The sequence below is a fragment of the Mustela erminea genome, chromosome 13 (assembly GCF_009829155.1).
Source record: "Mustela erminea isolate mMusErm1 chromosome 13, mMusErm1.Pri, whole genome shotgun sequence".
NCBI lineage: Eukaryota > Metazoa > Chordata > Mammalia > Carnivora > Mustelidae > Mustela > Mustela erminea.
The window spans coordinates 84,865,848-84,879,984 of NC_045626.1; the positions used below are offsets into that span (position 1 = coordinate 84,865,848).

General features: G+C 35.2%; 1 protein-coding gene across 10 annotated transcripts in view; it reads right to left on the bottom strand.

Annotated features, from left to right (window-relative positions):
- IFT81 (intraflagellar transport 81) overlaps positions 1 to 14,137 on the bottom strand; it is a 225,667-nt gene that overhangs the window by 100,222 nt on the left and 111,308 nt on the right. For all 10 annotated transcript variants that reach the window (XM_032309053.1, XM_032309047.1, XM_032309049.1 and 7 more), the window contains 7 exons: positions 13,409 to 13,567; positions 12,381 to 12,484; positions 11,628 to 11,808; positions 9,198 to 9,287; positions 6,289 to 6,354; positions 5,865 to 5,975; positions 4,442 to 4,526 (listed from right to left, as the gene is read on the bottom strand). In XM_032309053.1, the coding sequence (XP_032164944.1) occupies positions 4,442 to 4,526; positions 5,865 to 5,975; positions 6,289 to 6,354; positions 9,198 to 9,287; positions 11,628 to 11,808; positions 12,381 to 12,484; positions 13,409 to 13,552 (781 nt within the window). In that variant the 5' untranslated portion in view covers positions 13,553 to 13,567. The remainder of the gene's footprint in view (positions 1 to 4,441; positions 4,527 to 5,864; positions 5,976 to 6,288; positions 6,355 to 9,197; positions 9,288 to 11,627; positions 11,809 to 12,380; positions 12,485 to 13,408; positions 13,568 to 14,137) is intronic.

Sequence of the window (14,137 nt, forward strand, 5' to 3'; positions counted from 1 at the left end):
CTATATCCCGGCTTCTTTGGCTATTGGGTGCCTAGTTCTTCCATCTTTTAAGTTCTTAAACTACATGTAATCAGAGATGTAAAGAATCAAACTTAAATGTTTTTAAAAATATAAAAGTCTTAAATGTTATTTTCCCTAGATGAAAGAAAGATTTGGGACATCTGGGTTGCTCTTTTGGTTGAGCATTTGACTCGATTTTGGCTCAGGTCATGATCTCAGGGTGGTGAGATCAAGCCCGTGGTCAGGCTTCTCCCTTAGCAGGGAGTCTGCTTCTCTCCTTCTCCTTCTCCCTCTCTCACTCCATCATACTCTCACGTTCTCTCTCCAATAAAGAAATATAAATCTTAAAAAAAATAAGAGAGATTCAAATTTCAGAAAATACAAATTCATCTATAGTGACAAAAAGGAGATTGGAGGTTGCCTGGGAATAGATAGAGGGACAGAAAAGGGCAAGAACGAGCTTTCACAAAGGATACAAGAAAATATTTGGGGGTGATGGGTGCATTTATTATCTTGATTAAGGCTCTGCGCTTTACAGTCTGTACATTATGTCAAAATTTATCAGGTGTACACCTCAGATATGTGCTGTTTATTATATGCCCATTTTACCTCAGTACAAATGTTTAAAAAAAATGTAAAAACAGGGGTTCTCTTACATTTTAAAATCTTCTCTTAATAGTTTTAACTTAAGACCTTATAAAGTAGTCATATGTTCTATGTAGCTTTTAAAAAATTATCTTTCAAAATCCTGGTGAAATTAAACATAAGGTTACTAAGATCGCAGCAAACTTTGGATTAAAAACCCTCTGGAAACATCCCACTGGCCTTACTATAGTTTAATGAGTAGCTTCTTTTATATAATAAATCTCATGAAAGTGTAGAGTATAAAGATGAATTAACTTCCATGAGTGTTTTATAATATGGCTGTTACTGTGAAAAAATACAAAGCACATTCCTACACTAAACATAATTTTTATTTATATAAATGGAAACTTTCCATAAGTCATTTTTCATTAAAAAGTTTAGATAGACCTTCTTAAAGGAAATACCTGGAGCAATTAAACATATTTCATCTACTCTTTTCCCAGGCTGCTGAATACAACCCTTAAGGCTGTCTTTCAGAAAGATATCAACAAAGCAAGAACTTCTCTACTTGCTGCTCCCCACACCCTGTCCACCCCCAAAGAACATATATTGCATACATAATATCTTATTTTTATGCTTTCAGCCATTTTTTTCTTACTTTAACTCCCCTCCTATCTGTGGAAATGATCATTCTGTTCCTATCCAGGGATTTGGTCTCTACTCCTACCTCCTAACTACTTAACAGACCATTTACTGAAGGCCTGTTGTGTATAATTTAGCATGCTAGGGCCTGGAAATAGAACAATTATGACTCGGTGACTAGTCTAGGGTTGAGTTGAGTCAGATTGAGATAATGCCAACAACTGCTGCAGAACATTCAGTGTACGGCCCATGGGAAAGGCAGCTATCCCTTCTCACCTTTTCCTCCTAGATCTTCAGTCTCCGATTGTCTGACTGACTCTCTTCCGCAGCACATAATCACCCCACGCTACTACCCTCTCACTGTCTAGGCAGGGCACTGTCTTCCTCATTCATTTGTACGCTCCCTCCCTCTCTTGCCTCCTTTTCAAAGATAAGCAGTCAGAAGGAGCCTACCCTTTTCTCTCTCTCTCCTTCATCTCCTATTTGTATGTTCTTTCAGGTCACTGTGCCTTGGCACGGAATGTCTTGTACTCCGCTTTCCAACGTGAATTTAACTCGGGGGCCACTTCATCCAGGAAGCCATTTGAGTCTGTGATAGGGTTTGGTGCTTTGCCTCTTTGTTCTCACAGGATCATGTGCTGAGCTTCATCAGCAAATTTGTAAAGCTGCGTTATCGCTGTTCACTGCCTGCCGTTCTGTATTAAACTGTGAGAACCTAAGTCTCTTTTCTTTCTATTCCTAGCACCCGGCATAGTTCCTGACATGTAGTAGATGTTCAACAAATACTGAATTAATGCACTGTAGGTTTGAGCCAATTATTTCTATTAGTACTTATTTTATTATTTAGCAGCAATATTACTTATATTAATGTTATACCGACATTTCAAGAAATGCATAAAACACAATTTTATTTGTGAATTTTATTACTAAGTGAATAATTATGTATTTCCTGGCCCAAAAAATTTTTCTTTAGCCTAGAAAGCCAAAGAAAAATAAAAGACTAACAATTCAAATAAAAAAATGAAATGTTGCTAAACCTATAAACATCTGTGGATATTTTGTTTAGTTGTCAGAATTAAAACATAATAGCAAGAAATATCTAACCTAGTAAGATTGAGGATAACAGATACTACAGAAACACATTTTCAGGTGAACATTTTAAATTGTATTAAACTGTACTGATTAATTGTTTTTCTGCATACCAAACTTTCCATTCTTATACATGTTACCTTCATTTAAAAAAAAATCCACTATTAATGGTAAGTTCTAATACTTTTAGTAAGAGTAGGCCTATACAAATTACTTATTGATATTAATTTTTAAATGACTATGTATAATGGGTTTCTTTTGAAGATTTATCTTACGTTATTGCAGTAAATTATGAAGGAACCTACATCAAATCCAAAGAACATATGCTAAAAAGATAGAGATTATACTAAGGAGAAAAAAAATCATAAAAAAAGTATTTTCTTTGTCCTAAAAATTAACATTCTCCTAAAAAGTGAAAACTTAGTGAATGAAGAATGAAATGACCCCAACAACTAAACGCCTGGCAACTTCCAGGTATTGCTTGAATCTGAATTGTAAGACTAAGAGGTGTAAGAAAGTCTATGGAAAGCCGCTAATTAACATGTACTAACCATGTACTTTGTAGGCAACACTACACTGGTTTTTCAAATATTAATTAAATATACCATATTTCCTTGGTGCTGAGATACCACTGATAAAGTAATAAATACCATGGTAAAAGTGTATGTAAAATGTGAGATGTATCCCAAAGGCAAAAACAATTAAAATGGGAAAGAATAAGTGTCTAGAATTAAGGATATACTGTATTATCTCTTTCAAAAACTTTATTGAGATATACATTACATGCCATAGAAAAGTGTAAAATTCAATGGTTTTTAGTAAATTCAATGGTTTTTAGTAAATTCACCACAATCAATTTTAGAACATTTTTATCGGCTTGGAAAGCAGCTCTATGCTAATTAGCATTCCCTTCCTCCCCACACCACACATACACACAGCTGTGTTCTCCTACAACCCCCTACCCCCAGGTAATCACTAGTTTGATTTTATCTTTCTAGATTTGCTTATTCTGGACATTTCATACAGATGGACTCTTACAATATGTGGTCTTTTGTGACTAATTTCTTTCACATAACATGTTTTTGAGGTTCATACATGTCATAGTATGTATCGGTACTTCATGCCTTTGCATTCCATTGTGTGGATACAGCACATTTTATTTACTCACTCATCAGTTTAGGGACATTTGGGTTGTTTTCACCTTTTGGCTATTACGAATAAGGCTGTTGTGAACATTTGTGTAAAAATTTTTGTGTGGACACAGGTTTTCAATTCCCTTGGGTAGATACCTAGGAATGAAACTGCTGGGTCATGGTAACTCTGTTTAACATTCTGGGGAATTGCCAGATATGTTTTTCAAAGCAGTCACACATTTTATACCCCCACCAGAAACATATGAGAGTCCCATTTTCTCCACACTGTTGCCAACACATGTTACTGTCTATCTTTTTTACTCTAAGACTCACAGCTTAAGAGTATAATATTTCATATAATACTACAGAAAGATGAATTAATCCTTTAATAGTTAGATTTTTATACTGAAATATTTCTCCAGTACCAATGAGAGCTTTCCACTGCTTTTCCAATTTACACGGTCTCCCTTCTGATGAACAAAAAACCTTTAAAAATACCTAGGATGGGTTTGGTGGTATAATCTGGAAATATTACAATAATTTATCTTCTAAGTAAAGCTAATATGACAACAGAGCCAGGGATACCCATGTCATTAGCACTACCCAATATATGAATAAACACTCAGCTTTAAGGGTCCAACATTTTACTCTTTTTTTTTTTTTTTTATAAGCCCAGGCTCTAAAACAATTATTCCCCACCCATCTTTTTGCTAGCATCCATCCTAAGTGTTTCATATGCTCCTTCATCAGAAAGCCTCCGTGCATGGTGGTTTTCACGCCCTTCACTCTCTGACCAAACAGTGAATGGGAAGTATAAAATTCCAGGTAAAAACTAAAGGATGTCTTCAACAGAGCTCTCATTCATTAACTAGGAAATGACACTCTAAAATGCTTAGCTATCACTAGACTATAATTAATTCCTGTGAGTTGACTACTTGAAGGAAAACTACTGACTTAAACTAATATTCTCTCATATAATAGTTTCCACTTACTTTCAGGCTTTGCATCTGCTGCTGCATGGCGCATACTTTTCAGCTGATTTTGTACTCTTTGCAGTCTCTGCACTGCATGAAATAGCTTTAAAATACAAATAGATCCATTATTTGCTTAGTCTATTGAAACCTACCACTCACATAGACAAGCAAAGAAAAATACAAGTTCCACACAATTCTTGTGATGTAAAAAGAACAAATAATAAGAACTAAGAAAATTACTATGTTGAGCCCAAAATGTAACTGGTTTTCTCAATACTTTTTCATGTAAAGCTTTTTTTAAAAAAAAGCTTTCAGAAAGTCAATCTTTAGTTATTGGTTGTACTTAGTAATTAAGGAAAAATACTTGGTAAAGAAATATACACACCAGGCTTTACTTGTTATAACATGGTTTTCTTTTTTTCTCTTCTTTTTTTCTTTTTAAGTAATCTCTACACTCAATGTGTGGCTTGAACCCATAATCCGGAGATCAAAAGCTGCACACTCCACCAACTGAGCCAGCCAGGTGCCCCTAACCTCGTTTTCTTAATTCTAAGAAATATTAGCATTCTCACAAATGATGTCCTAGAATAAGACCCTGATGCTAAGTACCATTCAGGGCCCAAGCAATGCAGCTTACTGGCACAGTAGAACCACCACGATGCCAAGTCAAGTTCCAAAAGAGTCAAACATCTTATTGAATAGGAAATGGAGCTGATTTGAAGTATATTTTTAATGTATATGCCTACTCAGTTTTAAGATAGATTTTTAATAAAATAGAAGTAATCCTTTCTAGCCAAATTATTTTTGCCTTAAGGCAAAGTCTAAAAATGTGGAGTATGGTTGATTTTGAGTCTTTTCATTATTTGCTTATTTGCCACGGGAATAAATGTAGTGGATACTGTGACCAGCAGAATAAAAAATAGATATTCTTATAGCCCCAGAATCTCAGGACACTATTTAGAGATGCTATAATTTTTTTTTAAGATTTTATTTATTCATTTGACAGAGAGAACAAGCACACGCAGGGGGAGCAAGCAGAGGGAAAGGAAGAAGCAGGCTCTCCGCCATGCAGGGAGCCTGATTCGGGGCTCGATCCCAGGACATGGATCACGACCTGAGCCGAAGGCAGAGGCTTAACCCACTGAGCCACCCAGCCTATGAGTTTTATGAGCAGTTAATCTTAATGCTTACCATTACAACGAATGCTCTGTAATGTTGGGTCAACAGGAGTTAAACACAGGCCAAAAGGTAGTATAGAGATACAAACTGGGTACAGAACCCCCAAAATAGTATTACTGCTGTTGGTGCCACAAAATCCTCTTAAGAGTATTCCATCATGTAAACAAACTTCTACAATTGTAGAACTCTTTTTTCTTTACAGTTGAACGATCAAAAGGAACTATTTCTTTCATTATGAGAATATAAACTTTTATGAGGATACCTGATTCTTTTGTTCCTGTTTCTGTTGTGCAAGAAATTCTTCTCTCTCTTTTTCAACTCGAAGTTGCCTTGCTATTTTAAGCATCCGTTGATGATTCTGAACTGTCTCCACCTACAGTAAGAGAATAAGTAGTACATGTTACTGTCAAGTTCAAGGAAGAAATTAGCATGTCATGTGACTCAGACATCCACTTATCATTTCTTTTTGGCAAACAGTACTCCCTAGAGATGACAGTAAAGTTCCAGACTCCAGGTCTCTCAAAGTTCTGGGCTACTGCCTAGGGAGATTCCCCTTCTGTCAATGTTATTTGAGCCGATCCTCAGATGTACACCCATGCCTTGCTTAATCCTTATTACCATTCCTAAATCTTTGCAAGTCCTTGGGACTTGGGGCCAAAGTCTTACAGAGCTAAGTCTTGTCTTACCCTTTTCTTCAAACGTTCAACTCTCTTAATGAGCTGATCCTTTTCTTCCTCCATTGCACTGATATCCTAAAAAGTAGTCAAGGAGACATTATAAGAAAAAAACATTCTTTGTAGATTCAAATAAAATTTTCATATGATTGTGCATCAGCCATTTTCCTACTTAAAACCAGATCGTTAAGGAACAAAGATCCTCTTTTGGATAAAGGGTTTTATTTTATTTCCCCCCTAGGGTTCTTTATGCAGGATAATTTATTTGGCAGCTTAGTGTTCATTTAGAAAAGCAACCAAAACAGGTTATAACGCAGCAAGGTAAAGCTGCCAACCAGCACATTTGTGTTCTGATTCCAAATATGGGCACACAGTTTTTCAAAAGTCTTCTATAATGGAAAGTGTACAGGTCTAAAACCATGAGCAACAGCGGATGACATGCCATCTGTTCTGTTAAATATCAAACTATATATTCTGCCAATTTCCCATCAAAATTATTTTTAAGGCTATGGTGTTTTCAAGACAAAAATTTGTTTCTGTTTTTGCCAATTAACCAATTCCCTTCCTAAAACTAAAGACTTCAAAAATAAACAGCCTTCCTTTTAATCAGCCCCATAATATTTTCTAGTGAAAACAAAAATTCCTTCCTAAACTCAAACTAATAGCCTAACTATCACAGTAAACTAAAGAGAAAAATATACATAGTATTCAGTATTGTTAGGATCTGAGGAACTAGGCACTCTTACTCACCACTGGTGGCATGGTACGGAAGAACAGTATCAAAAGTCTTAAACATACATATATATACACATACACACACAACATATATACCATGTGGTGTATTCCATATATATATATACCATCAAGTCTGGTAATTCCATGTCTGGGAATTTGTCCTAATAAAATACACATGGAAGGTCAAAGACTTCTCTACGAGGAATCTCACAGATGTTAGTCATATCTAAAATGTGTAAATTACCAAATGTCTGAGAATTACTAAATTAACTATAGCACAATACCATGAAAGTCATTATAAATTATGCAGAAGAATGTTTAATAACAGAGAAACTCATGGTATGACATTGCCTGAAAGATGCAGATTACAACATTTATATATAGCACAATACAAGGAAAAGATTTAAATATATTCACTAAAATGTCAATAGTACTTATCTCTACAGTGTGGGATTATGAGTGAATTATTTTCTATTTCTTGCTTATCATATTTTCTAAAAAGAACATGTTCAAGAATACTTTGGCAATAATGAAAATAAAATGATTAGATTCTTGGTCATTTCATCATTTCAGTTTATTCACACGACATAACAGAGGAACAGTGGATGAATGTCCATCACTCTTCTTTCATACCATAAGTATCCTATTTATAGGTCTTTCTCCCCACTAACTGTGAGCTTATCTTTCATTCCTGATACACTCAACAAATTCTTATTGAGAACCTACTATGTGCATAGTACTGAAAAAGGCACTAGGGATACGGTGATGAACAAGATAGACCATGGCCCTTGCCCTCATAAAGAGAGTTGGGAAGACAGACATTAAAGTAATTATAAATGTGATGAGTATTATGAAACAAAAAGAATTGGGAGAAATTAATCCATCTAGGGAATCAGGGAAGGCCTCTCTAAGGAAGCAACTTTTATTGCTTCCTGATTAAGAAAATAAAGATGTCATGGAATAACTCAGGAATTCTAAAAATACAAAATTCATGAAAGTGAAGTTAGCATACATTTGGGAAAGAATCTATATACCTGGTGAAAATGTTAAATTTTTTTTGGAGATCATTTAGTAACATGTGTCAAAAATATTAATTTTTATAAATTTATCCTAAGGAAACAATTACAGATACCCCCAAATAAATTTATATATATGATAATCATGATCATAGCATTATATAATAGCAAAAAATAAAATAAAAAACAAAAAATGGTTACCCTATCTATACTATGGAAAATTATTTAGTAATTAAAAATCATATTGAGGGACATCTGGATGGCTCAGCGGGTTAAGCAGCTGACTTTTGATTTTGGCTCAGGTCATGATCTCAGGGTCATAAGATCAAGCCCCATGTTGGGCTCCGAGCTAGGCGTGGAGCCTGCTTGAGATTCTCTCTCTTCTTCTTTTGCTTCACCACCACCAAAATTTTAAAAAAAAATCATATTTAGGGGGTGCTTAGGTGGCTCAGTTGGTAAAGCACTCAACCCTTGATTTTTGCTCAGGTCATTATCTCAGGGTTCTGAGATCAAGCTCTATGTTGGGCTGAGCTGGCATGGAACCTACTTAAGATTCTCTCTCTCCCTCTGCTCCTGCTCCCATTCCCTCTCTAAAGAAAAATTTTAAAAATCATGCTTAGAAAGATAACAGTGTGAATATATCCACAATGCAATTATTAAAAATGAAAGATACAAATAACTATGTATATAGTATGATCTTAAATACCTACCAATATAAATATACACACAAAGCCTGAATGGATAGCAATTGGATGATTTTTATCTTCTTTGTTCTCATCTCTATTTTCTATTATATATATATATATATATATATATATATATATATATATGATATATACTTTATACTTTATGTAATATATATTCTTTACTACATATATATATAGAGAGAGAGAGAGAGAAAGAAAGACCCACAATGTAGACCCACAATGTAATCTTTTTAAAATCCATGTTAGGAATCTATATAGTACATAAGAACATATTGTGAATTTACCTTAGTATCATTAATTTCTTCAGTAAAGAATGAGCAAAGTTTAGACAAAAGAAAATCTGTCACTTGCTATCACTAATTCCCATATAGTTTTAAGATTCATACTGAATTAACAAAACAAGCTGGAAAAACTAATATTCAAATCTAAAAAAGATATTGTTACTATATTTTCTTTGCTTTACCCTTCTTATTTCTGCTGTAGAAAATCCAGATGTCTTAAGTTGCTCACATTCTTTATGCAAAGTTTTAAAGGCTTCCATTAGCTCTTCATACTAAAAGACAAATTAAAAAATTATAAACTAATGACTAGATCCAGTAGACTTTTCTTCATCAGGTTATCAACTCATAGTGATTACTTAAATCATTATATAACAGCATTAAAAATACATCCTGAAACATTTATATAAGACACAAAAAAAGTAGGTGTGTATAATCTGGTCATTAAGTACTTCTCCATCTTCCTCTCTGGTTACTTCCCTCACCCACATTCTATACTCCAGCTATGGTGAGCTTTCAATCCTTGGAATATCCACGTCCAGTTTACAAAGCCTATTACCTCTGAGAATACTCTATGACTTCCTCATCCATTACCTGGATAATTTCAGTTCATCTGTCAGGTCTCAGCATGATACCACAATCCTCAGAGAAGACTTCTCTAGTCCTATACTTATTCTAGATCAGAGTGTCATGATATCAGAATAAAAATCATATAAAATTACAATTGCCTAGTTACTTGTCTGTCTTCCACCATTAGACATCAAGAGTCAAGAGGACAAGAATCCTATTATCCAGTGCAATTTAGTATCCCTGGATCCTGGCATCACTGATATATTCAATAAAAAGTAGCTGAATGAATGAGAAAAATCACAACTCTTACCCAAAATTCTTTAAAAATAGTACTTTTTGTGAGCACTGACAGAATTTATTCTAGAACTCCTCATTCAGGAAGACAACATGTATTTTTTTATTGGGTTCTGTGCTAGATGACTGGCTAAATGTGTAAGTCATTTTAGATTTACATCTCACACGTTTCAAGAATAAACATGTCTTTATCATTAATTTTTCTACTAATTATTTGTATATATTTAGTAAAAGCTATTAATAAACTTCCTCCAGAAAAATTAGGGTTTTTTTCCAGAGGAATTAGTTTTTATCAAGTTGATTGATGGGGGAGTGTAGGAAGGAGAAAATATTTCACATTTACACTTCTCTATTTTCTACATTATGTAAAGCCTTCAAATGTAGGAGTTGGGGTACTCTCCTTCTGTTGTAATTCTCCCATGACATCTCCCATGTGATTCTCTACTATAACATTTGATATGATTATTTACATAAGTCTTTCAACACCCAAAATGTCTTAAGAGATCAATATTGACTCTGTTTTGACTAACTGCCATGGCTATCCAAAATAACAAAATAAACGGATGAAAAACCACTTAGTTTTGATTGTTCTGATTCAATCCCAATTTTAAGCACATACTGTATAGAAACAACTCTACAAAACCCTGGAGGAAAACGCAGATGGATAAGGCATGATACCTATCTTCACAGACCTCATAATCTATTGGGATAGAGCGACAAACTATTCACAACAAACTGCACAATCAGTCTATGCATATAGCAAGAATAAAAGCAAAGAGGGCTAAACATAGGCACTTTAAAAAAAAACGCAAAGTCCTTTGAAATCTTAAGCCTGAATCTCCTTTTTCCATAGTCTTTGATCAGCAAGGTGCTTTGAAATCCTAGGACCAAGATCCAGACCAGCCAGAATCCTCAGTAGTCAAGAACTTTAAAACAAAAAGATTTATCTATCTATCTATCTATCTATCTATCTATTTGAAGGAAAAAGAAAGAGCATAGACACTTGTGAGTGGGGAGGGGAGGGAGCAGAGCAGGAGGGAGTGGGAAAGGGAGAGAATCCCAAGCAGACTCCAGGCGGAGCACAAGCCTGACCTCAGGACACTGCGATAGTGACCTGAGCCAAAACAAGAGTCAGAGGCTTAACCTACTGAGCCACCAAGGCACCCCAAAAGTAGTCAAGAGCTTTAAGACTATAAGGCCAGAACTCAGTATCTCTAGAAGAAAAGTACATAGAAATTTCAAACTCCTGGCCCTTTCTCTATCTTCTGCCTGACTGGGAAGTCCTCTGAGATCTCAAGCCTAGCTTCTCTGCCTGTACAAAATCCTCTCAGGGGCTCACAAGTCCTGATTTGTCTGGGATAGTGTCAATTTATACTTTTGCCTTCATGTAATTATTATGATAGTACCTTTCTCTCTGACTTGGATGACAAATCGTATAATCATCTAACTGATCAGCAAAGTGCTCTGCATTCCCAAACCTAAAATCCTCTCTACCCACATTTCCTAAGTAATAAATTACTCTAAAATCCTAATTTCAGGATTTTCTTCTATCTATCACTGAAATGGTATTTGTGTGCAAAAGTCGGTATTTTCATACGTGATTATAGTTGAACATTATTAGCCATTTTACCTTTCAGTGCCACCTGGAAATGAAGAGAAGCAAATAAGTTAAAGAGAAATTAACAGGTACTTGAACATGTGCACCCTGACATCTACAGATCGTTTAAAAATACCATTTGTGTATTGTATACCTGTTTATTGGTATCAGCCACAGTTTCATCCTGAAGAAACTCACTTGGTACCTCAAGTTTTATTAAAAAACGAGCTAAATATGCTCTTTTCTTCAGTTCATTAGTCCTCTGAAGAAGCCAGTGGAGTACTGGATAAATTACAGGTTTACTTCCAATCACCAGACCCTGACGAAAGGTACTCCTATAAAAAGAAAATAAACACAAGCAGGTGATCATCCTTCACCCCTGGCTTATAACAAATAAACCTTGAAAAGAGGTAAAAGCTCAAATACTAATTTACAATTTCTTGATGGCTTTCCATGACTATTAAAAAAAAACAACACAAAAAAACCAAGGCTATTCTAAAGTCATTCTGTATATCAACAATAAACATAAAATTAGGCCTGGAATATATCACTGGACTATAGGGGAAGGTTGTACTGGAACCATTAATTGGTAGTCTGCCTTAATACTTCATTTACTGGGCAAGTTTAAGTGATTATTTTTATCTAGGATGGCAGATAAATGATAAAATGCAATCGTGGAATTTGCCTGGTTTTTTTTTTTTTTTTTGGATTGGGGAGAAAAGTGACCCACGTAAGACTTTTACATGACAAAATAATATTAAAAGTTCAAGATTATTTTGAAACTCAGTGACGTACTAAAGCCATTGGCACAGAGACCAGGTATTGCCTAGAAAGACTGACTGTAGCCCATGAAAGTGTAGATATTCAAGCACAGCTTTAAGAAAGCAACATGTGATCAAATTCTTACATGTCTGTGGCATTTCCTGGAGGTTTATATTTAAGGATACCAAGAAGGCTCAACATCCTTTTGGCTGTTTGCTCTGGCATCTCCTCTCTGATATCAACAACTTGCTAACAGATAAAGAAATTGAAAAAATATGTTATTGTTGTATATCTAACAAAGAAAAATATTTAAACTCACTGAAAAAATTGTTCTACTAGAGCATAACAGGCACAATGATCTCCTCATAAAACAGATTAAGTATGGAGGCCCCCAGATTCCAAGTGAGGGTACATACAAGTCAGATCAGGATTTGTATTAAGAATGTCAAGCTTGGGGTGCTTGGGTGGCTCAGTCGGTTAAGCGGCTGCCTTCAGTTCAGATCATGATCCCAGGCCCCTGGGATTGAGCCCGGCATTGGGCTCCCTCATTGGTGGAGAGCCTGCTTCTCCCTCTCCCTCTGCCTGCCACTCTGCCTACTTGAGCTCTCTGTCAAATAAATAAATAAAATCTTTAAAAAAAAAAAAAAAAAAAGAAGAATATCAAGCTTAAAAAGTATCCAGTAGAAAAGACCAGTGTATAAGAGACGTGACCTAACTTGCAATACAATAAAACCTTTTGTAAGAGCATTTTCTTTCTAGGACCAAATCAATTTATGTTTGGAACAGGGAAATAATTTCTAAATAAGGTACAAGCAGATAATCTAATTTTTAAAAGATTATTTATTTATTTATTTGACGGACAGATATCACAAGTAGGCAGAGAGGCAGGCAGAGAGAGAGGGGGAAGGAGTCTTGCCGTGGAGCAGAGAGCCCGATGTGGGGCTCCATCCCAGGACCCTGGGATCATGACCTGAGCTGAAGGCAGAGGCTTTAACCCATTGAGCCACCCAGGTGCCCCAGATAATCTAATTTTTAAGCTAGTAGAGAAATCTTAAACATCATTTATTATTACTTTACAGGCATGAAAAATAAGGCCCAAGAGTCACAGATATTTAGAGGCAGAAAATGGCTTTCCTGCTATCCTTTTCATCACAAGAAAGAGAAAATTCTTACCTTTGGGTCAATTTCAGCCAGAACATCATTGAGAACTTGCAATAGTTGCATTGGCTCCAGGGAATCAAATGTGATTAAATTATAGTTCTTCCTAAAAGGCTCTTTATTGAGATTGTCCACAATGAATTTGATTTGATCACTCATAATTGGGTCTTATAACTAAAAATAGAGATAAAATTCCTCAGTACTGGTAACAAACATTCCAGAAAAAAATTAGTATTAAGTTTATAGGAAGTAGGAATGAAGAGTATTAATTCTCCGTGGCATACAAAATGCTGTGAAAAGGGTTATTTTATTGAAAGAAATCAGGATATGAAGACTTTATTTTGAATGTTTCAGTATATACTGCTAATACTGAATACCATGTTTTGTATATACATCTGGTAGGATAGCAATCATCTGAATTAACACTGAGTTCATATGGACAAATGAATAATAAATCCCACCTACAATAACATCTCTCCCATTCAGCTCCACAACTACCCAGGGGTAAAAATCTGGTAGGCTACAGACAAGCTTCTAATTTTTTTTTTTTTAATTAGCAGCCCATGTTTAAAAAGTGGGAAATTTTTTTTTTTTTACGTTAAAAATCCAGACATCCAGTTTCTCTTCCAAATCAGATCTGGCAACCGTGGGCACATAACTGTGCACAGCCACACCCAAATGAAGCCAAGCTAAGGCTGCAAGCTTCAGTCTGGATGTGCATTCTTTGGTTTTCTGGTTTCCTCC